Raw genomic sequence first — 23,529 nt, 5'->3', positions numbered from 1 at the left:
TGCCTGTTCTACACATGATTAACTATGGCATGTCGTAGGGGTTTTTTTTAGACCTCATAGTTTTTTGGGGGGAGCGAGAAAACGAACGGATTTTGTCTTAAAAATTGCAACTTTAAACACCCGCCATTTTGTCAAAAATTGATATTTTTGAAATCGGCTACGATACATTAAAGATATTAAATATTTTAATATGCCATAAACATTTTTTGTTTTAATTGACTTTTGGCGAACATCTGGTACCGTTTTGGGCGATTTTTTCAAGGCTGCCTTTTCACGACATCACATCTTTGTCATTTTGCGCAATTTCTTAATAAACAAAATTATGAAGTTTCTTTAAAATGTATATTTTAAATTTAAAAAAACCTCAATTTGGTAACTCCAACAGTTAAAAAAAAAAAAAAAAAAAAAAAAATCTAAAAACCTGCCACTTTTTTTTTTGTTTTCTGAGTGTATATGTCTCAGCGGGAATAAAACTTAATTTTTCCTCACTTAGTTCCGTTTTACTGAATTTATTTTTAATAGTCACAAATATAGTTGCAATAAGGACGTACAACATACACGCGTTTATTATTAATAACGGGTGAATTTGACTCTTTGTCTTGTCTCTAAAGCAGCCACTCACGTCCCAACTCTTTGCTTGATCCTTGTCTTTAGAGAAAAGGAAAGAGTAACGGTTTCGTATCGAATTATAATTCATGATTTTCGTACGTGCGGAAGCGTGTACTCTGGTCCGTGATCGAGAGCGTAATGAATGCGAGACGCGGCATCAGGACGAGCGATATCGTAATTGAATTGCAATTTTTTATCAAAAGAATGCCGCATAGTAACAGGAAAATTCGGGGGCTTGAGACCCTGGTGATAACTGCGATTTTCCTTTGTTTTAATTCACACCGCATCGCCCATCCATCGCCCGTTCCCCGCATTACACGCACACTTTTACTCGCGTGTGCCTATGCATATGATCGCTTCGTTACAGTATATGCCCTCTTAAAACTTCTAATAAGCTGCCACGTCTGCATTTCCGATGTATGTCCTTTATCTTATGTAGAATGGCCTTTATGCAGCAATAATGACCTTATTTTGTTGTAATTTTAGGTAAATAACTTTTAAATGAGAGAATTTTTTTATGAATGTTAGTATTATTGGTACTTGTAAAAAAATTTGGTGTAATTTGTCGTAATGCTATAATATTTATCAAATAAGTACTACAAAACATAATTTTAGAATTAAGATTAAACAAAAAGTAAAGAAAAGGGAATAACTTTTAAATTAATGAGAAAATTATGTTAAAATTTTACATAGATACTCAAACATATAATAGAACAATTTATGAAATAATAATAGAATACAAGTAATAATAGAATAATCTATAAAAAGTATTAGAAGGGACGCGGCCGTATTACAACAACTAGATGGTGTAGTTTTTTTAAACAATTTATTCTTCTTATAGAACAGTTCATAAAATTTTCAAAAGTTTAGTAATACTTTGAGATGTGACATACTTCCTTAAAGACAAGTAGTAGTATTAATCTCTTATTAATTAAAAAAATTAGTTATAAATAAATAAGATTGGCTTCAATGACTAAATTAAGCAAATATAATTGCCAACGCGAGTTAAAACAGTTTTTTGGACATGCTCCAAAATAATTCTTCCAAGTTAGGTATAATTTAGATGGTATTAACAATAGTGTACAACCATACATTTTGATCCTGTATCTAGGTTTTCTTCAATGTGATATATAATTAGATAACAAAGAACTTTTTTTGCGGAATCTACTATGGTTTTTTTTTGTAATGATACTTATGCAGATGCAAATTAAATAGTAAACAAGGTTAATGTGTTAGGATACATTGTTAACCTTAAACACAATAATTTATAAAATAGCGTTTCCTAGATGTTTTCATTATTTTGTCGTTCTCTTGTACATATAGAATATATTTATAGAATATATTATTTAATATTGTGTGTATGTACATATATTTAATCTTGAATTCATTTTAACACAGCGTTCCTCCTATGCCATTGGAAAATAAAAACTACTCTTGGAGGGGAAGCAGTAGTGACAGTGATGTTAATGATACAATAAATCTAAAATCTCCTGAATGTATAGCTTCTAATTTTTTAATACATAGTAGTACATCTGATTCAACACAAGTTAATCATAAAATAGCTCATAAACGTAAAAAGAGAAAAAGATGTGAGCCAGAAATCATGACTTCTTCAGGAATATTGTCTAAAAAGACCAGAGTAATGTTAAGAAAAGATAAAACACAATCGGTAAGAGTACAAGAGATTTTGTTTCTGAACTTTCTGAACTGTGTACACTTAAAGTGAAATAAGTATAAGTTTAAAAGTTAACGAAAGTAAGAAAGAATGTTCTAATGCAGTGTAGTGCAAGAATAAAAAACAAATTTAATTAAGTACAATTTATAAGAATAAACAATTGAATTTGTTTCTAATAATATGTATTAATGAGTAGGGACAGAAAACAAAAGCAAATAAAATACAAAGGAAGAAAATGTTAGAAAACAAGTTGAGCAATGGACAAAAATCAATTACAAATTCTAATGTTACAAATAATTTAAAAGAAGCTTCATATATGAACGGTAACTATGAACGTTTATATTAAAACATTTTTGAAGGTTCTCTAGACTTTTCACATAATACAAAAATTGGTTTAAATTTTGTGAATAAGTTTATAATTAAATATATTTATATAGGCATTTCTGAATTTTTTTTTGAAAGTTTTGCAAAAAAAATTTACTGTATACTTTTCCTTCAATGACTTTAAAATAGCATTGAGTCTTGTAATAGATAATTAAATAATTTTATTGCTGACAAAAGTGGAAAATTGTGTAAAATTGTATTCATAAGAAATAATAAAGTTTATAAAGAATATTTTGATTAAAAAAAAAAAGGAAGTTGTAGAGAATTTTCTATGAGAGTATAGAATGTTTATAAATTGTATAATTCTTTTGTTATTACATTATTATTTTAAACATTAAAAAAAATTTTTTTATTAATATCAATATAAAAGAAAATACTTTTAAATAATAAATTATTTTTATTTAAATTTTTATTTATTATTTTGAAAAAGCTAAAAACTCTTTTATTAAAAGTTATATACGATTAAAAAATTTTTTTCCACTTTTTTTAGCTGGAAAACCTTAAAGATTGACATAATAGTTGCATTATAAAATATATTAATTACAATTGATATATTTGTTGCAGATTTCAAGCATACAGAAAATGACCAACAAATTATTAAACCATGTTTTGTTAAATTAAATACTCACATTATTCAGAACTACATGTTGAATCGCGAAAAGATTGCGAAAAGTAAGCAAGACGTACTGCATGATTCAAAATTCTTGTATACAGATACTTTACAGACTAATAGAAATATTTCCCAAGTAAAGTATACTATTTCGCGATTAATCTCAACTAACTTTGAAAACTTTAAACGTACGTCAATCAAACAATGTTGCGTGGCATTAAACGATAATATTATTAAAGATTCGTATGTGTTGAATAACAAAAAAAACATGGAAGATAATATTGATATAAGAGATAAATCAAATACATCTCATATAATTTTTCATAATTTATCTGAAGTCACTCCAAACTGCAATAAAAGTATAGAATTTGCGCCAAATAATATTAGAAAAAGTAAAAATCTAATAACAGAATGTTTTGTAAAATTGGAAAGATTAAGAATAAGAGAATTTGTGAAAAAAAATAGCATAGTGTTTAACAAACAAGAGCAAAAAATAGTTTCTAGCACTCCTATTGGCTCACAAGTCAAACCTACCTGTTCAGTAATATTTTCTCCTATTAATAACATTGATGACGAATCACATTGGAAGAAATGTTTACTAGCGACTACAAAGGAAGATATGTCCAACATCGATCGGAGAAACTGTTGTTCTTCTATACATGAAGCACAAACCCAAGTTTTATTGTCACAAAAACCACAGGTGTCTATGAATTTTGCTGTTAACAATGAAATAACGACTTGCAAGGATGATATTCACGTGGTTTTTACACAGAAATTTGAAACGGAAATTCCACATTCTTTAAATATATCTCTTGCAAATAGTACAAGTCAATCACGATCATTATTTAGTGACATAACGTATAATCACTCAACGAAACGTATAGATGAAGATAATATAGGAAAGAAAGATCTTTTGAATAAATTTATAGAAATGGACCTGATAGATTTGCCTGTCGATTTAAAACGAGAGCAATCGTTCAACAGTAATACGCAAACTGATGCAAGAAAAATTCCAAACGAATTATTGAAGAATAAATATCTAGAGAATTACGATATGGAAAGACATGTTGCAAAAGCGATTTGCGAAAAGATTAAAGATGAAAGTATTAACGTTGATAGAAGTAGTTTATTTGATGAAAGTTGGGATAACATCAAAAATGTTAACGCTCGCGTGTTGCTTACGCGATTGCAGGATCCAATCAGAATAGGAAGGAGGACGCGGTATTCCAAATGGCATCTAAGTATGTTGAATGAGTGTTCCAATAATGAAGACATGCGATCGAATAACGAGATACTTCACTCTGTAACTGATAAAGCTCTTTCTACTGTTCGATATAATTTCGAATACTCTAGGAATGCAATAAATTCTTTTGATTACTCTGAATTGTCTAATGATATGATTCAACACAATGCTACAAACAGACAAATAAATAGGTCTGTTTTTTTAAAACCCGGGAAGAGTTGGTCTAGATCTTTGTCTATATTAAATAATGTAAATGATGGAGCTAATTTGGATAAATTGAGTGTTGGAAAGGGAAAAAAGTGGAGGCATAGTGTTAGAAATATATTAGATATGCAGAAAAAAGGTAATTTTTTATATTATACATATATGTAATAAAATACATAGAGCAGAGTGGGCTAATTTGGATTGTTGTTCCAAATAGGATCTTTTTAATTAAAATGGATACAGTTAAGTAGATTTGCGGGGTATTTATAATGTAAAGCCCTTATAATACCGAACATGTAATAGCAGTTTGAAGGTTCTCTGTCATTACATTCATAGAATAGATGTGAATATGTATTTTTAGCCATCGTGTAAACATTTTTTAAAAGAGAATTCTTGTAAATTATTATTTAAAAGGTACTAAAATTTTGAAAGATAATTTAAAATAATTAAAGAGTGTAGAATTCAAAAATATCAATTATTTTGTGATTTATTGTAAAATTTGTTCTAAAGTTCGAAAGGACTCTTGCCCAAAGCGGACTTTTACATCGGAATTGCAATCTGATTGTAGCACTAGTAATCGATCGACTAAATCCTAGAAATGTTAAATTAGTAAAATATTATGAGTTATTAGACTTGGAATAATTGAATTTATTAATTTCAATTTTAATTATATAATAACAATATTGTAACATGATCGGGAAACGTCTAATTATATAAACTATTACTATTTATTTTTTTTAATAAAATTTTTATTTTTACTGTCAATTTGCTCGTTTTACTCAATACTAAAAAAAAGTACATTGAAATGTTTTAAAATCCTATTTGAGAATATGGAATTTAAATAGAAGTATTTCAAACTAATAATTCCAAATCAGGCTGGAAATAGCAATTTACATTTTTTATTATAGTTTAACACAAGTAAGAGATACGTCAAAATGGTTTCAAACAAAAATGAAGAAAATTAAATTATATTTCGAATGGCACCTTCGACTTTACGATCGGACTTTATTTGTGTTTTCTAGAGAACAAAAACTGCAAATAGATCCGACTTACTCCACTCTTCCCTATATTACGTGTGCGTACTGTAAAGTAATCTGTACAGAAAAAAGTATTACATTAGTAAAAAATTAAAAATAATTTAATGTTTTATTTAACAATTATTATTTTATATGTAAATAAAACATTGCATTTTTTACATACAGTAAGTGTAAAAAAATATTTAGGAAAAATATAAAGGAATATATTTTTCTCGTGTAATATTGGAAATTTTAAATTGTAGATTTTTCAGCTGCACAAGCGATCAAATCGTGCGTGGTTGATACAGTAATGACCATATTTTTTGAATTTTGTTTTTGGTAACTTAGCAATTTATTAAGAACAAAATAGATTGTATGCACGCATGCGCGCATTATACAAACATACAGAAAAGAATAAGATAAATTGATTAGTATAAAGAAAACACATTGTTGCTTTCAACAAAATTATACAATTTGCTATTGCATATTTGCAATTACTTTAATACTTTTATATTTAGAAGGAACTATATTATGTAAGAGGAATTATATTATGTAAAATAACTAATTTTATTTTTAAGAAATAATTTTTAATAAAAAAATTTGATACGTTTAAATTTCAGTAAAAAAATGTTTTTTTAATATTATAATATAGTCATTTAAAGAACGCGATACAACTGTTTTAATAATAACAATATTAAAAATTTTAATTCTTTATTTGTCGGTATTATTTCTTATCCGTTATTTTCTTTTTTGATTTATTAAAATTATTATTAAATGATGAGAATATAATACAGGGTTGGGTAACAGTTTAATAACGGTCAAACATCTCGAAAACTAAGCATTTTAGAAGTGTTTCAGATAAAAGTTGTAGGGTTTCAAAAGATCTATTTACTGATCTTATCAGTTTGACCTTGAATGGCGTCGCCATATCGAAATCACATTAATCTTCAAACACACCGATCCCATAAAATACATAACACATTTTTTGGTCTGGGAGACTTTTTCAACTTTGAGAAATTATAACTTTGGTTTCAATCAATATTTTTCTACGATTTTTTTTAAAACAAAAGTTCAACATTTCAGGAGTGTGACCGCACAATCGGCATTGCCGAAAAATAATTTATTGTGAAGTTATAAAAGAAAAACCATTAAGCAAAAATGAGAAATTGTTCAAAAATCCACTTTTTCTTTAAAAAATTATCTTCGTAACAAAAAACTTTTAAGGACTTTCAAATACGGTGTTTTAAAGCTGAAGAGTAATACTTTCAAAAAAAGAAATTATGGTATTGTCCTTTCTTTTAAAAAGTATAATTATATAACAAGGAGAATATGAGGTATTTTTGGGTGTCTAAAAATTCACTTTTTTTTAAATTATATTTTTGCAACAAAAAACTTGTAAAGACTTTACAATACGACGTTTTAACCCTTAAACACGTAAGTGGGTTTGAGAGACCCTATATGAAGTTTCGAACGCTTTCTATGTGAAGACGAAATGAGATAGAAGGTTCGGACCAAGACGTTAAAAAAGTTTGAAATCTCTTTCGATTGATATGGTTGATCATTTTTTTGTTTTAGGTTAACTAGAATTTGAACGGCACGGCAGCAAAGTTTTGTTAGGGTCGCAATGCGACCCATATAGTGTGTAAGTAAAACTTTTTTTGTGAGTATTTTACATAAAAAAGCTGGACAAAATACGTTCAAACAAGTCGGTTTGCGGATGTTACTTGCATATACTTTGTTGGAATACTATAAAATGCTGTAGAAAAGGGAGTTTTTCCGAAATATCATGAAACACATCAATTTTCAATTTTAGAAACGATTTAATCAAAAATTCCTCATAATTCGCTTTGTTACATAAGTACATTTTTTAATAGAAATGACAATAATATAATTTTTTTTGGAAGTATGAATTTTTAGCTTTAAAACGCCGTATTGTAAAGTTCTTTAAAGTTTTTTGTTGCAAAGATATGATTTTTTTTTAAGTGGATTTTTAGATGCCCAAAAATACCTCATTTTCCATGTAACATAATTATACTTTTTAAAAGAAATGACTTTGCTAAATTTTATTTTGAAAGTGTGACTCTTTAGCTTTAAAACGCCGTTGAAAGTCCTTAAACGTTTGTTGTTGCGAAGATATGATTTTTTGAAGGAAAAGTGGATTTTTGACCAATTTCTCATTTTTACTTAATGGTTTTGCTTTTATAACTTTACAATAAATTATTTTTTGGCATTGCCGATTGTGCAGTCACACTCCTGAGATTCTGAACTTTCATTTATAAAAAAGCAATTGTAGAAAAATATTGATTGTAATCAAAGTTATAGCTTCTCAAAGTTGAAAAAGTTTCCTAAACCCGAAAATGTGTTTCCATATTTTACAGGATCGGTGTGTTTAAGGGTTAAAGCTAAAGTCATACTTTCAAAAAAAAAAAAAAAAAAAATTATTACACTGCAATTTCTATTAAGAAATGTACTTACGTAACAAGACGAATATGAGATATTTTTGATTAACTGAAGGTGTCTAAAATTAAAAATTTATGTGTTTGATAATATATTTTGGTCCTTACGCAGAAGTCTTTTTTTTCACGGCAGTATAGTATTTTAACTTTAGACAGAGTAACATATGCGAACGGACCTGTTTAAACGTGTTTTGTCCACGTGTTTTTTTTTACATACGATTACTCACAAAAAAGTTTTACTTACACACTATATGGGTCGCATTGACCCTAACAAAACTTTCTGCTGTGCCGTTTGAATTCTAGTTGACCAAAAAAGTTGATCAACCATATCAATCGAAAGAGCTTTCAAACTTTTTTACGCCCTAGTCTGAACTTTTTGTCTCATTTTGTCTTCACACAGCAAGCGTTTGAAACTTTATATGGGGTCTCTTAGACCTACTTATGTGTTTAAGGGTTAACTTTTTTAAATAGAATATCTTATTTTAGATTCCAGAATTTAATAGTTGGTGTCAAGAGCTTTCCAGAACATTATAAATAAATTTATTTTCGGTAAGTATTTTCCGAGTTGTGAGGCTTAAAAACTACAGTGTACTGTAACTTTTAAGCGTCATAAGTCATAACTCGGAAAGTACTTTTATGAAAAATAACTTATTTATAGTATTTTGGAAAGTTCTTGAAATTGACTACAAGAAAATGCAATAAAAAATATAGAATGTTAGGGATGTACCGATATCTTTTATTTAGGGTACTATCGATACTCTAATATTATATCTTTTATTGCATTTTCTCGTAGTTGATTTCGAGAGCTTTCTAAAATACTATAAATAAGTTTATTTTTGTTAAATACTTTTCGAGTTATAACGCTTAAAAGTTATAGTACATTGTAGCTTTCAAGCCTTAGAACTCGGAAAGTAATTAACGAAAATAAACTTATTTGTAGTGTTTTGGGAAGCTCTTGACACCAGCTATTAGATTCTGAAATGAAAAATAGGATGTTCTGTTTAAAAAAGTTAATGTGATTTTGATATGTTTTTGGCGCTGCCATCCAAGGTCAAACTGATCAAATAGATCGATAAATAGATCTTTTGAAATCCTACAATTTTTATCTGAAACACTTTTCTAAAATGCTTATTTTTCGAGATGTTTGACCGTTTCCGGACTTTTACCTAACCTTGTATATATATTTTTTAATGAAACTACAAAATATTTTGATACAAAGCAAGTTGCACATGTAAGCAAATTGCTAATGTTTCATTCATTTTGAGAGTATCTTTATTTTTAAAATATTAAATAATGAAGTAACTTAATGTTAATTAGACATAATTTGTTTACGTAAAAATTTTACGTAATTTTATCAAGAAAAATATTTTTATTATTCATAATAATTTCCGTAAATTAAGAAGAAGAGAACATATTATATAAAAGATAATATCTTCAAACCAAGAAATAGAATTTTTTAATATTATAAAAATAATCGTAATATGGGTCATCTTCTATTATAATATTAAAATAAAAGTATAGTTTTTTCCTTAAAATTGAAACAATTTTTAAAAATTAATAACTTGTTTAATGTTGTTTCAATGAAAGCACTTTAAAATTCATTATTGGCTGTTTAGAAAACAGAAAAAGCATCAGTTTTGCAATTATGTGAAGATTCTTTAATATTGTTGGTTCTTGTCCTTCGTTCCTGGATTTAATTATGAATTTATAACCAATTGTACTAAAAAATCTTATAACAGTTGCAAAATTGATTTTCTCCGCTGAATGCAGTCAAGATTTGTTTGAAAAAAAAACAGCTGAAGGTTATTTATTAAACAAAATTTTTATTTTGATATGCTAACCAATAACAATTTATGAACATATGTAATAAGAGGTGTCTTGTGAGTTTTATATTTTTAAATTTTGATGTTATTTTACATTGTATAATTTTCAATGTAGCAATTTAAAACTTTTTATTTCAAGATTTACACGTTTTTAAAATAATAAGATGGAATGAATATAAAAAGAAATTCAACTCTTATATTTTGAGCTTTTTATAAATGGGTAGGCTTTATAGTATTTAATAAACTAACAGTGGACGTGTTCTGATACACATCCTCAATACTGAAAATTTATTATATATGTTGCGTCAATTTTATATTTTTAATACTGGCAGAATGTTAAAGTACGACTAGTATTACACAATGTGAAAAGGCGAGTTTTTTAATTTATTAATAATCTTGCTTATAAAATTTGCATTTGCATACAATATGATTTATTGATCAATGAATTAAAAAACTTGCTCTATTATATAGTACGACAGGCTATTACTAAAATTGTAATAATCGTTATGTGCAGGAATTTTTCAAAGTTGCTTGAAAGAAGGCAGAGATGATACAGATCTATCTAGGCTTAGTGCATCAAATGTGTCATCGTTCAATGATAACAAGTGTAAAAATTTTAACTTTGTGAATTACCCTAGATTTTCTAAAAGGATCTCGATAAGAGTTGTTCCTAATAATACAAGTACTGAATGTGACGTCAAAGACACTCCGTTTCTCGAAGCGTTTGGAATAACTGCAGAAAAATCTCCGAGTTTGAAATTATCATGTAAGTATTTTTGCTTGCATATCGCTATGCACTAGTGTTGACTTAGTCGCTTAATTTATTTGTAAACTAAAATAATTGACTAAAAATTTGAAAATATATAATTATTATTAATGAAGTCAATTAATGAAATTATTATCAAATTTTGTATCTTTTTGCTTAAATAATCGATTAAAAACTAATGATAAGCATAACCATAATTGATTTAATTGATTATTATATAAATCAAATCGTTGATTAAAATATTTAATTTTTAATTGATAATTTTTAATTAGATTTTAAAAATTATGTTAAAAATTTTTTATGAATAATTAGGAAAAAATGTGTTTGTCATATCGAAAAGATATTTAAATTAGTCGATAAATTATTTTATTTAGCAATCAAATAAATCAGTGACTAAAATGAATGATTAACAATTAACAATTAACGATTACTTTTTTTTTTAAATAGTTAATGGAATTAATTATAATTACATGAAACTATTTTAAAAGAATTGACAATGAGTCTTATTCAATTTTGGTTAGATTTTTGCTGATATTTCTTATGTGATTTTTAAGTTTAACAGCGAGCTGAATAATTTTCAATTTTGAAACATTGTTATAAGTTGAACATAATATCAGTAAATTGCTATTTAATAATGATGCTAAAAGAGCATTTGTTACTCTTTCCTCAATTACAATAAAGAATTTGTTGTGAAAAATAAAACTTGCACACACGCATGCACGTATACGTTAGTCTATTTTTTTTATTATTATTTGTTGTTATTACATGCGCTGTTGATATACATTTTTTTAAACGTAACCAATTATTATGACAAATATTACCGCATACTTTATGGTCGAAGTGGCTAGACATCGGTTTCAAAAAATCAAGAGATTTCAAATTTGATTCCTGGCTGAAGTAAAATTTTTTTGTAAATTTTTGACAGTATTTGGGGAAAGTAGTAAGCGAGGAAAGAGAATAATAGATATTTGTTAGCATTATTATTATTAAAATAATTAATTTAATATTGATATTATTTAATTTATAATTGTATATTAAGAACGAAAATTTATTTAACGCTCACAGTTTACTGAACTTGAAAAGCTATATAGAAGGAATATAAAAGGAATAAAGCTTATTTTTAATTGGTTTTTATATATTGATTGACGTTATTTAATTATTTTTTTATTATAAGATTTATAATTTTTTTGATGAAACGATTAATTAATACCCAAGATTTATTTTTGAGGCAATTAAAAAATTTTAATTATTTATTATTATCAAGAACACTACATTACAATTATATTTTTAGTTATAATTATCAATCAATAAGTTGATTACATTTTATCTAATATTGTTATGCATTGTTATTTATTCATTTTATGACACTGACGTAATTACATGTTGAACAAAATGTTATATTAATTGAAATGAATTGGACAAATGTTTACAGATCGGAAAGAATCGTTGAAACATGATCAAATCAGTAGTCATTCTACAACTGCGAGAGATGTTGTTTTACAGAGATGTTTGCAAAAGTGTTACATATCTTTTGCAGAATGTTTTCCAGATTCGTATGTAAAGCTTTATACATTCAGATTATTTACTACCTGAAAAACCAGAAAAACCTATATTTTTTAAGGGATTTCTTTTTCATGTTTATGAAAATCATGGATTTTCCTAGGATTTTATTAGTACTCAAAGAAATTTTTAAAATTTTATTTTTAACTTTTTTCTTTTTTTGACAAAATTTTATTTCTTTGATCATTTTTCTTAATAATGCAAAATGTTAATTTAGACAGTACATGATATTTATAACAAATAATCATAAGTATAATATTTATATTATTTATTTATCTATCTATAGATTTGTGGAACCCCGTTGATACTCTATATCTCTGAACAGAAAGCAAAGATCGCTGAAATCGATACTTTTTACCGGTTTTTTTTTGTTATGAATTTTACGAGTTTATTTGACGTGAATTAAAAATTACACACAAATGCAGTTTACAGCGTTTGAAAGCGTGAATCTTTATTTTTAATTTACTTGTTGAGCGTTGTGCGATTTTGATTTATTGAATTATTCAATAATGAAGCAAAACAAACTATTGTTGCTTCAATGTTGTATAATTTAGTGAAAAAAAATCGTACAACGTTTAGTAAGTATGCAAATTAAAGGTATGAACTGCATTTGCGTACAATTTTTATTTTACGTCGTGGAGCTTTGCAAAGTTTGTAAAAAAATTTGAGATTTGACACATCCCCATTTGAATCCGTGTAATTTCGTAAACAATCTGTAAGTTGTTTAATGAATTATCAATTTTGAAAGAGATTTCAAGCTTTAAAATGTTTTTTTTAAACATTTTTTTATGATCATTTTTAACAAAGTTACACTTTCTTGAATTTTGTTTATTTTTGGGAGTCAGAATAGGTGATACTTTAATTTTGATATCGAGTGTATTAATAGTTAAAGTTTTTTTTGAATTTCAATCCTAGTTTTCAATTATATTATAAAAGTTACAGCAATGTAAAAAGTCGCGTAGGGTACGTATATTGTACCCGTATATAGAAAGCTAGGGAGCTAATATTTATATTATTAATATTATATAAATGTTTTATACATATTTTATATGCAGCAAAAAATTCTAAAATCTTTTTATTATGTTATTAAAATATAGTTTAAATATTTAGTAATATTAGCAATATTTTATACAAATATTTTTACACTATGATAAATTATGATTTATTCAATTTAATAAGGAAAGGTACGAAAGTGTTCCCCTTCGATTTTGATGAATCTTTAATATGTTGTAGTACAGATCAAAATAAGAGACATATTTTTTTATACTGGCCCGTTTTCTCTTTTAGGTGAAACCGCCTTTGAAGAAAATCGGTTTCTTTAAAATGTATGAATTGTTGAAAATATAAGAGATAGAAAAAAATGTTCTGAATGAAAGTTGAATGGCTTGAAGAGTACTTTATAATAGTGATAAGAAATTTAAAGTCTTATATTTTTTTCTACTATGTACCTTTTTTCAAAATTTTTATTTCTTTTTATAAGCGAAATAAAGCTTATTTTATTACGAATTTAATGGTATATGATAAAGTTATGTTCCGACATTCCTATTTTTCAAAAATTATTAGAAATGTCTATAAGCATAGTACACATATTCGTCTTTGATTGTTTACACAATAGTTTTACTCATATCTTTCCGTAATAGGAAATGACGAAGACATTTTGAGGATAGTCTGCGTAAATATGATATAAGAATTAAAAATAAAAACTAAAAACATTTGAAAACAACGAAATTTAAAAACAAACTAAAAATAAAAATTTAAAATAGGATTAAAAATTAATAAAGATTTAATTAAGTCTATAAACATAAAATAAAAAAAACAAAACTTAATACTACCACACATGGGTAAAATTTATTTGTATAATTTTTTAAATTACGCGCCACTTTGACAGAATTGAAGAAGTGAGGTCAAGATATGAGGCAAAAAAGCTTACAAATGTCTTAAATTTTTCATCATAAGTTACGTGATATGGTTCTGTCATTTCAACCATGTTGTACTAACAAGGAGTGGGAGGCAAGAACTGTAATGTCAAATGAGATGAATTATAGCTCATTTGAAAGGGGGAAACGAGTATATTAAAAGTGTAAAAAGGTTAGCTTGAATGAGCTTCATTTTTTTTTTAAATTGCAATTAAAGTTTAATATTGGGATGTTTGTACGTTAAGTACAGGAATCTTGAACCATTATCTAAGAGAGCGTCGTGGCTAAGAAGGCTAAGTGCTAGTATTACATTTTACCCTCTGTGACTGACAGGGTTCGAATTTTCACAGCATCAAATTTTTATTTTTTTGATCTTTTGTTATCTTAAATTTTACAATTACATTATTTTTATTACGTTTTTAAATTAATTAATAATAATGTACTTACATATACATGGTTTGTCCCAAAAGTAATGAGCCTCATTTTTTTGCCACGCGATTGTACAGCGCACACTTGCGCGACCGGTTGGAAGTGGTGGGGGGGACTCTATAAGCTTGCCAGCGACGCTTGGTTCAATTGCGTACGAGCACTCGGAGCGGTGGGATGCCATTTTTAGTAAACCTCCGCGCAGAGCCTCGTCGTGGTTAGAATGGAGAGAAGTTTGGAGCAACGCTATGCGATAAAATTTTGCGTCAAACTCCAAAAGACGGCAAAGAAAACGTTTGATATGCTTACTCAGGCCTTTAAGGATGATTGCTTGTCGTACTCGCAGGTCAAAAAGAGGCACAAGTCGTTCGTTGATGGACGCCCAGAACGGGCCTCATCGATCACTTCTTCCCAGCCTTCCTTGAACGACTTGTGCCACTTTTTTACCTGCGAGTACGACAAGCAATCATCCTTGAAGGCCTGAGTGAGCAAATCAAACGTTTCCTTCGTCGTCTTTTGGAGTTTGACGCAAAATTTTATCGCATAGCGTTGCTCCAAAGTTCTCTCCATCCTAACCACGACGAGGCTCTGCGCGGAGGTTTACTAAAAATGGCGTCCCATCGCTCCGAGTGCTCGTACGTAATTGAATCAAGCGTCGCTGGTAAGCTTAGAGTTTCCCCCACCACTTCCAACCGGTCGCGCAGGTGTGCGCTGTACAATCGCGTGGCAAAAAAATGAGGCTCATTACTTTTGGGACAAACCATGTAATAATAAAATTAAGTTACTTTTTATTAATAAAAAAATTAATAAAAATATTTAATAAATTATTTATTATAATAAAATTATTTATAAAGTTTAATAATTAGGCCTTAACAAGCAGATTTATTCCGAAGAATAATATACTTTCTATAATATAAATTATAAGACGTAAATTATAAGATGTTGGTTCTGTGCATGCCTCGGAAGGCGCAACAAGCTAGTAGTAGTAATTACGTGCGTATTGAATAACCGCAAGCTTTAACTAGAGTGCAGGAGAGAGCGGGCGAAAGCGGAAAATCGAAAAAGAGCAACAGGAAGACAGTAGAGCGAGATATAAAGTGAAGAAAATCTATCAAGAGAAAGGCTAACAAAAGCGAAAGGAAACTCATTGGAAGAGTGAGATTAGGAGAGGAAAGCTGTGCATGAAGAAGGCGAGAGAGGTTAGTGCCGCCGTCTACAGTATAGAAGAGAAAACCAAAGAAGAGGACAGACAGCAGGAGAGGTAGGTGAGGCGGAATGGAAGGCGGGCGAGAGAGCGGAGAATTTGTTAGGAAAAAAAGGATAGCGAGAAGCAAGCAGGAGAGGCAGGCCAAGCAACGCGGAAACATTGCAAAGGGAGAGTGGAAGGGGTCGATCCTCGACTTCTACGGGAGGAAGAGAGATCGCTCAGCAGAAGAGGAAGAGAGATCACTCAGCAGAAGAGGAAGAAGGAGAGGAGACACGTCGTAACAATGCCGCCCAGTTGAGTCCGAAAGTAGAAGGGAGATAGAAGGAAAGGTTGAACCGAGTAGGTGAGCTAAGCGCCGAAGCAATGGATACAGGAAAGTTGAAAGTTATGAAATCAAGACATGCTAATATATATGGCAGAAAGTACGAACAGAATGAAGTTAAAAAATGAGAGGTTGGCAGGAAAGATGAGTAAGGAGAGCAGCGATTTAAGAGAAGAAGTGAGGCAGTTTAAGCAGGAAATAGGAATAGAGAGAAAGAAGGATAGGGAAAGACTCGAAGTTATGGAAAAGAGGCTGAAAATATGGGAGAAGAAATGGACGAGACGAAAAATGACAAGAGAATCGGAAAAATAGAGAAAAAGTTAAATGACCTGGTAGACAGAGGCAGCACAGAAGAAAGCATGATTAAAAAGATGGAAGATTTGACGGAGAAAAAGGATAGAGAGGATAGAAAGAATAACAATAATAAAAGGGATAGTATGCAAGGAATACGGGCAGAAACTGAGAGAAGACTTGGAGAATTTCATTGAAGAGAAAATAAAAGTAAAAGCAGAGGTGAAATACGCGAGGAAAATAGGAAGAGGCAACATGATAACAGCAAAGATAGGCAGCTTTGAACAAAAAATAAACATAATGAAGAATAAGAGTAAGCTCGGCAACACTGGCGTGTACATTGAACACGACAGAACGTTTAAAGAGATAGAAGTACAAAGAAAAATAGTAGCAATAACAAAAAAAGAGAAAGAGAAAAATGAAAAATTAGAGGTAAAAATAAATAGTTTTTCGGTAACATCTTGTTCATTTTTCTTCATTTCTTATCTTCAATCCATGTTTCTGTTAAGTTTATGATGTCAAAATTTCCTAGATATTCCCAGAACTCTTCGTCTTTATTGCCTAAACCTGCTACGTTCCAGAAAATTATTTTCAATTTCCTGTTGCCTTTAATTGGAAATTGAAATATTGGAAATTAAGAATAAACGGAGTATGGTATAAATGGAACGAGTACAAAAATAATTTGGTAAAGTAGGTTTTTCACAAACAGCAGGGACAAACTGCAGTATATGGAAACAGAGGTAAGGGTAGGCGGGCAGGCAACAAGCAAAAGAATCTAAAAGAGAAAGAAGCAATTAAAGGCAACAGGAAATTGAAAATAATTTCCTGTTGCCTTTAATTGGAACGTAGCAGGTTTAGGCAATAAAGACGAAGAGTTCTGGGAATATCTAGGAAATTCTGACATCATAAACTTAACAGAAACATGGATTGAAGATAAGAAATGGAGAAAAATGAACAAGATGTTACCGAAAAACTACAGATGGGAAATGCAAGATGCTAAGAGGAATAAAGTAAAGGGCAGGAGCGCAGGAGGAATGCTGGTAAGGAGGGGTGAGGAAAACGATAGCGATAAAAGATTTTAAAAAAGAGAAAAAAGATTTGATGAGTATAGAAATTAAACTGAAGGAAGAAACATGGAAAATAATATCCATATACAACAAAATGGATAAGAAAAGCCAACTAGAAGCAATGGAAGAGGAAATAGAAAGAGGAGAATAGAAGAGATTCATAATAGGAGATTTTAATGCTAGAATTGTGGAGAAAGGAAGCATAGTGTGGAATGAAGAGGACGAGGAAGAGGAAAGAAAATCCAAGGATAAGGTAATGAACAAGCAAGAGACCTAATAAAAAAAGTGGAAGAGTTAGGTCTAGGAATCCTGAATGGAAATAAAAACGGAGATGAGGAAGGAGAGTTAACCTTTGTGGGAAAACTTGGAATATCGGTGATTGACTATGCGATATGCAATGCAGAGGCATGGGAAGAAATAGAAAGTATGAAGATAGCGGATAGAACAGAGTCGCAGGCCAATAGAGCTAACTCTAGAAGTACAAATGGAATCGGAAAAGGAAAAAAAGAAAGAGGAGAGAGAGATTGAAGATTGGATGGAAGATGGATGCAGAGTATACAGGGATAAGCTGGAGGACAGAAGGGAGCAAGCAGCGGGTGCAAGAGAAGAATGGGAGGAGCTGACGAAGGAAATGAAAAAGGCGATACAGAAGAAAAAGATCAAGGAGAGGAGCATGGTACCAGGTTGAAGAGCATGGTGGGATGCAGAGAGAGTAAAACAGCACTAAACAAGCTTTTAAGAGAATGCTGAAAGGCAGGGTAGAAAGGAAAGCATACATTTAAGCTAAATAACACAAAGAATTATGCAAGATGAAGCAAGAAGAAGAGAAAAAAGAACAGGAGAAACTAATGGAAATAAAGGACAGAAATGAGGTGCTTAAATATATAAAAAAAACAAAGACAGCAAAGAGAAAGCCCAGATGAAGAAATAGAGAAAGAATAATGGATCAGACACTTTATGAAACTGCTGGATGAGGAAGGAAACAAGAAGAATGAAAAGAAGCACAAGAAAGGAGAGAAGAGAAGGAAGAATCATAATAAGCGAAAGGAAAGTAGAAAAGGTAATTAGAAGACTGAAGAAAAAGAAAGCAGCAGGAGAAGATAATTTAAAAAATGAAGCTTGGTTGTATGCACATGGGAGGACGAAAGGAAAATTGGGGAGACTGAGAAAGAAGGATGATAATGTTTAACGTCTTGATTAAGATTATAGTAATGTACGGAGTAGAAGTATGGGGCTGAGAGGAAACAAAACCAGTCGAGGCTTTACAAGAAAGGTACATAAGGTGGATAACTGGATTTGAAAAATGTATACCAGGATACATATTAGGAGTACAAATTGAAAACCGCCGTTTTTTGTCAAAATTTGAGGATTGATTGTTGAAAAATGGTTACATACTTATTCTTGAAAGTATTGTCCATCGCTGGCCACTACTTTCTCCCACCTTTCGGGCAGCATACGAATCCCGTGTCGAAAAAACTGCTCGTCTTTTGCGGCGATCCACGAATTGACCCAGTTTTTGGCCTCTTCGTAATAATGGAAGTGCTGCTCAGCCAGGCCATGCACCATTGATCGGAACAAGTGGTAATCTGAAGAGGCGATGTCAGGAGAATACGGCGGAGGTAAGACGTCCCATTTCAATGTTTCCAGATAGGTTTTAACGACCTGAGCAACATGTGGCCGAGCGTTGTCGTGCAGCAACATCACTTTTTCGTGTCTTTGCTCGTATTGTGGCCGTTTTTCCTGCAATGCTTGGCTCAAACGCATTAGTTGTGTTCGGTAGCAAGTTCCTGTGATGGTTTCACCCGGTTGCAACAGCTCATAATAAATCACGCCGAGCTGGTCCCACCAAATACACAGCATGAGTTTCGAGCCATGGATGTTTGGCTTGCCCGTCGATGTTGATGCATGGCCGCGGTAGCCCCACGATTTTTTTCGCTTTGGATTATCATAATGGATCCACTTTTCATCGCCGGTTACAATACGATGCAGAAAACCCTTCTGTTTTTGCCGTTGGAGCAGCTGTTCGCACGCGAAAAAACGCCGTTTGACGTCTCGGCTTTAATTCGTATGGCACCCAGTGTCCATGCTTTTGGATCATTCCCATGGTTTTCAAACGATGTGAAATAGCTTGCTGAGTCACGCCCAATGAATCTGCAAGCTCCTGTTGCGTTTGAGATGAATCTTCATTCAGTAATGTTTCCAATTGTGCGTCTTCAAACTTTTTCACCTGTCCGGGACGCTCCTTGTCTTCTACGCCGAAATCACCACTTTTGAAGCGTTGGAACCATTCTCGACACATTCTTTCACTAATGGAAGCCTCACCATAAGTTTTTACAATCATTCGACTCGCCTCAGCCGCAGATTTTTTCGAATTGAAGGCAAAAAGCAAAACTTCCCGCAAATGACGCTTATTGGGCACAAATTTCGACATTTTCGATCACCAAAAAATATATAACGCCGATAAAAATTCACAACTGCAATGATAAGGAATTGTTGCCAGATGCCTGACCTTACATTAAAAATTTTTGATCTAACGTTTGGCGCCAGCATTTACCGCTGGCGCCATCTACTGGAAAACGGCGGTTTTCAATTTGTACTCCTAATAGAAAGAGAGGAAATAAGAATGGATCTGATAAGTATTGAAGAGCAGGCTGAAGAGTGTTAAAATATCAGGAGAAATTTTAAAAAAGTACAGGAAATGAAATTTTGAAAGAATGCAGAAGAGAAATGGAAAAAAGAGAATGAGAAAACACAAGATGGGGAAAAAAATGGAAAAAATGCTTGCAGGAGGAACAAGCAAATGGGAAAGAGAAGCTTCGGAAGACAAAGGACAAGATTTAATAGGAATATGGGGAAACAATTTTAAAAAGAGGAAGGAGGAAGAAAGGAAAAAGATGTTGGAAGAGTCAAAGTCAGCAAGAGACTATAAAAAGTAGAAGATGGAAGAGAGACCAAAGTACCTGGAACGGAAAGGGAAGATGGAAAGACTTCAAATAATAGCTAGGTTTAGATGCTGCAACGAATGGAGAGGAGAAAGATATTGGGAAGAGGAAGGCAAATTACTATGAAGAATTTGTAACGAAAAAAAGAAGACATGGTTCCATATTAAGGAAGAATGCTCGACAAGAACGTCCTTAATGTCTGGAAAGAAGGAGGGAATTGATTGGATAAGAAAAGTAGATAAGCAAAGAAAGGACGCTGAGAAGGTGAGAAGAATGACTGAGGATATAGGAGCGGAAGAAGAGGAAGAATAAGAAAAAGATAGGACAGAAGGTTAATTGTATCAACTTGTTTCTGTAAATAGCTAATGTATTATATTTTAAGAAGTTTTGTGGCACGTGCAACAGAACTATAGTACTGTAGTTCCTTAATTAAGGGGTATTGGTATTTCTCTAACAATTTATATTATATATATATTGTTACGAGCCGAGCCGTCCCTGCGAGGCGAGTTCGAGCTGCGGTGTGAATAAGGCCGTGAAGCGTTCTCCTTGACAACGGCCTTGTTTATTAAAAAAATGAACTGTCTGTGATTTTGGAGTTTGGTGTGTGATGATATGGTCGTGTTTGGTGGTTAACAATTAAAGTGATTTTGTGTTTGATAAAGAAGTCTAGTTCTTTTCCGGAGTGAGAGCGCGAGTAAACAAGTACCCTTTTTTGCTCGTAACATTTTGAAAAGGGGTACTTGTTTACTCGCGCTCTCACTCCGGAAAAGAACTAGACTTCTTTATCAAACACAAAATCACTTTAATTGTTAACCACCAAACACGACCATATCATCACACACCAAACTCCAAAATCACAGACAGCTCATTTTTTTAATAAACAAGGCCGTTGTCAAGGAGAACGCTTCACGGCCTTATTCACACCGCAGCTCGAACTCGCCTCGCAGAGACGGCTCGGCTCGTAACACTATCCCCCTTCTTCAAGGTTGTCGTCCCGACAACTAACGCCAAGGATTTCCAAAAGCTCTTCAATTTCTAGCTTGTGCGCTTGTCTTTTCGTTTTTCGGACAAGGGGGAGGAGAAGACTAAATTTTCCAAGGACTCATCGCCATAAAGGCTCCCCAAGTCCCCGTCTCGGCATTTGCCCTAGGGCCCGCGGAAAACCTTGGATCAAAAACACCGGGGCGAGACGGTCTTCTTAAGAACAAGAAATATTTCAGTGACTCTCTATACGATGTACATCATCTCAAAGGAGCCTTAGAACTGAAATGAAAAACAAAATCCGACAAGTATTCTTTTGTAAATAACATAACTCTGAAAAGAAAAAGCTTTAGTCAGACATCCTATGAACTCATCTCCCAAGGTGAAGATTTCTAGAAAAACACGACGACTTGCTGCTCTACCCCGGGTTACTGACACGGGTTACCGAGCGTCGCTCGCATTATTCCAAAACTCACTTTTTTTAGGAGAAAAAGAAAATGTTTAGATGTTTTTTCCTACCCCAGTTTTTTACTTTGGGTAACTCAACATCCACGATTCAAACCAAAATGACGATTTCCTGCTCTACCCTGGGCTCCTGCCACAGGTTACCGAGCGTCGTCCACTTCTGAGACCCATTTGTAAGACAAACCCATTTGTTCAACCCCGGATCTCAGTTATAGGTTACCGAGTGTTGTCTTCTAAAATGCTGAATCTTATGATAATCTCCTGTCACGGGGACTTTAAGCGTTGTCTGTGTCACTTCCAAATCAACAACAAATAAATTTTGCGGGCTCTGATTCTCTATTCTTACTCCAATTGCCTTTCCAAATACGGTGCTAACCTATCCGCATGAACCACTTTTTTCCTATGTCTCAATGATTTCTGGATACAGAATACCACTTCGCTAAGTTTCCTCATTATCTTATAAGGACCCTCCCAATTTCTTTGTAACTCAGGAGCTTTCCCTTTAACTCTTCGAGGATTAAACAACCAAACCTTTTGCCCTTCCTGAAAAAGAATTTGCTTAACCCCTCGATCATACCTGTTTTTCACTCGAGTAGACCTTAAATCCATTCGTTCCCTAACGTCATTATGTATCGATTCCAACTTTTTTCTTAACCCTCTAACATAATCTTCATCAGAATTTTTTTCAAATTCTGGAGGACTTCCTCGCAACAAATCTAAAGGAAGTCTTAAATCTCGGGCAAAATATAACTCAGCAGGAGTTACACCAGTGGTTTCATGTTTTGAAGATCTGTACGCTAGAAGAAACATTGGAACTCAATGATCCCAATCCTGTTGATTTTCGGAAATAAATTTTGGTAAATAACTAATTATAGTCTGATGTTGGCGCTCTACCTGTCCATCAGACTGAGGATGTAAGGGAGTCGTCCTTGTTTTCCTAATTCCAAGTATACGCATTAATTCCAAAAACACTTTAGATTCAAAATTCCTTCCTTGATCGGTATGAATTTCTAAAGGAACTCCATGTCTAGAAATAACTTCTTTGACTAAAATCTCTGCTATCGTATTAGTCCTAATATTCTTAAGTGGAAAGGCTTCTACTCACTTGGAAAAACAATCAACGATAACGAGTAAATACTTATTTCCAGAAGAAGTTGGAGGAAGAGGCCCAAGTATATCCATTTGTATTCTCTCAAATGGAGCTCCTACATTATAAATTTGTAAGGGAGATTTTCCTTTTCCTGAAGGACCCTTTTTAGAAACACAAATTCTACAAGTTCTACACCATTCTTCAACATCTTGTTTACACGTAGCCCAGAAAAATCTTTTACGAATTTTCTCCAGAGTTTTATTAATCCCAAAGTGACCTCCAGTAGAAGAATCGTGCGCTTCTAAAATTCGTCTAATATGCGTACGCGGAACAACTAGTTGCAAAACTTTTGATTTCAAATTTGGAGACTCCCATTTCTTATAAAGAATACCATTTCTCAAAACAAGTGCATCCCAATATGACCAATAGATTTTACAAGAAGCATCTTTAGAAGCAACCTCTGTCCACGAAGGTCG

The 23,529-nt window shown here is 31.6% G+C and overlaps 1 protein-coding gene across 8 annotated transcripts in view; it reads left to right on the top strand.

Annotated features, from left to right (window-relative positions):
* LOC105201053 overlaps window positions 1–23,529 on the top strand; it is an 86,066-nt gene that overhangs the window by 8,949 nt on the left and 53,588 nt on the right. For 7 of the 8 annotated variants that reach the window (XM_039446458.1, XM_039446456.1, XM_039446457.1 and 4 more), the window contains 5 exons: window positions 2,008–2,278; window positions 2,481–2,607; window positions 3,233–4,864; window positions 10,535–10,786; window positions 12,219–12,339. In XM_039446458.1, coding sequence (XP_039302392.1) covers window positions 2,008–2,278; window positions 2,481–2,607; window positions 3,233–4,864; window positions 10,535–10,786; window positions 12,219–12,339 — 2,403 coding nt within the window. Of the gene's footprint in view, window positions 1–412; window positions 1,096–2,007; window positions 2,279–2,480; window positions 2,608–3,232; window positions 4,865–10,534; window positions 10,787–12,218; window positions 12,340–23,529 lie in introns of those variants that run through there. The other variant, XM_039446462.1, reaches the window with a different exon arrangement.

Source organism: Solenopsis invicta, chromosome 3 (assembly GCF_016802725.1).
Source record: "Solenopsis invicta isolate M01_SB chromosome 3, UNIL_Sinv_3.0, whole genome shotgun sequence".
Classification (NCBI taxonomy): Eukaryota; Metazoa; Arthropoda; class Insecta; order Hymenoptera; family Formicidae; genus Solenopsis; species Solenopsis invicta.
Note: the sequence above shows the minus strand (reverse complement) of the source record. Positions and strands in the feature narration are given on the sequence as shown.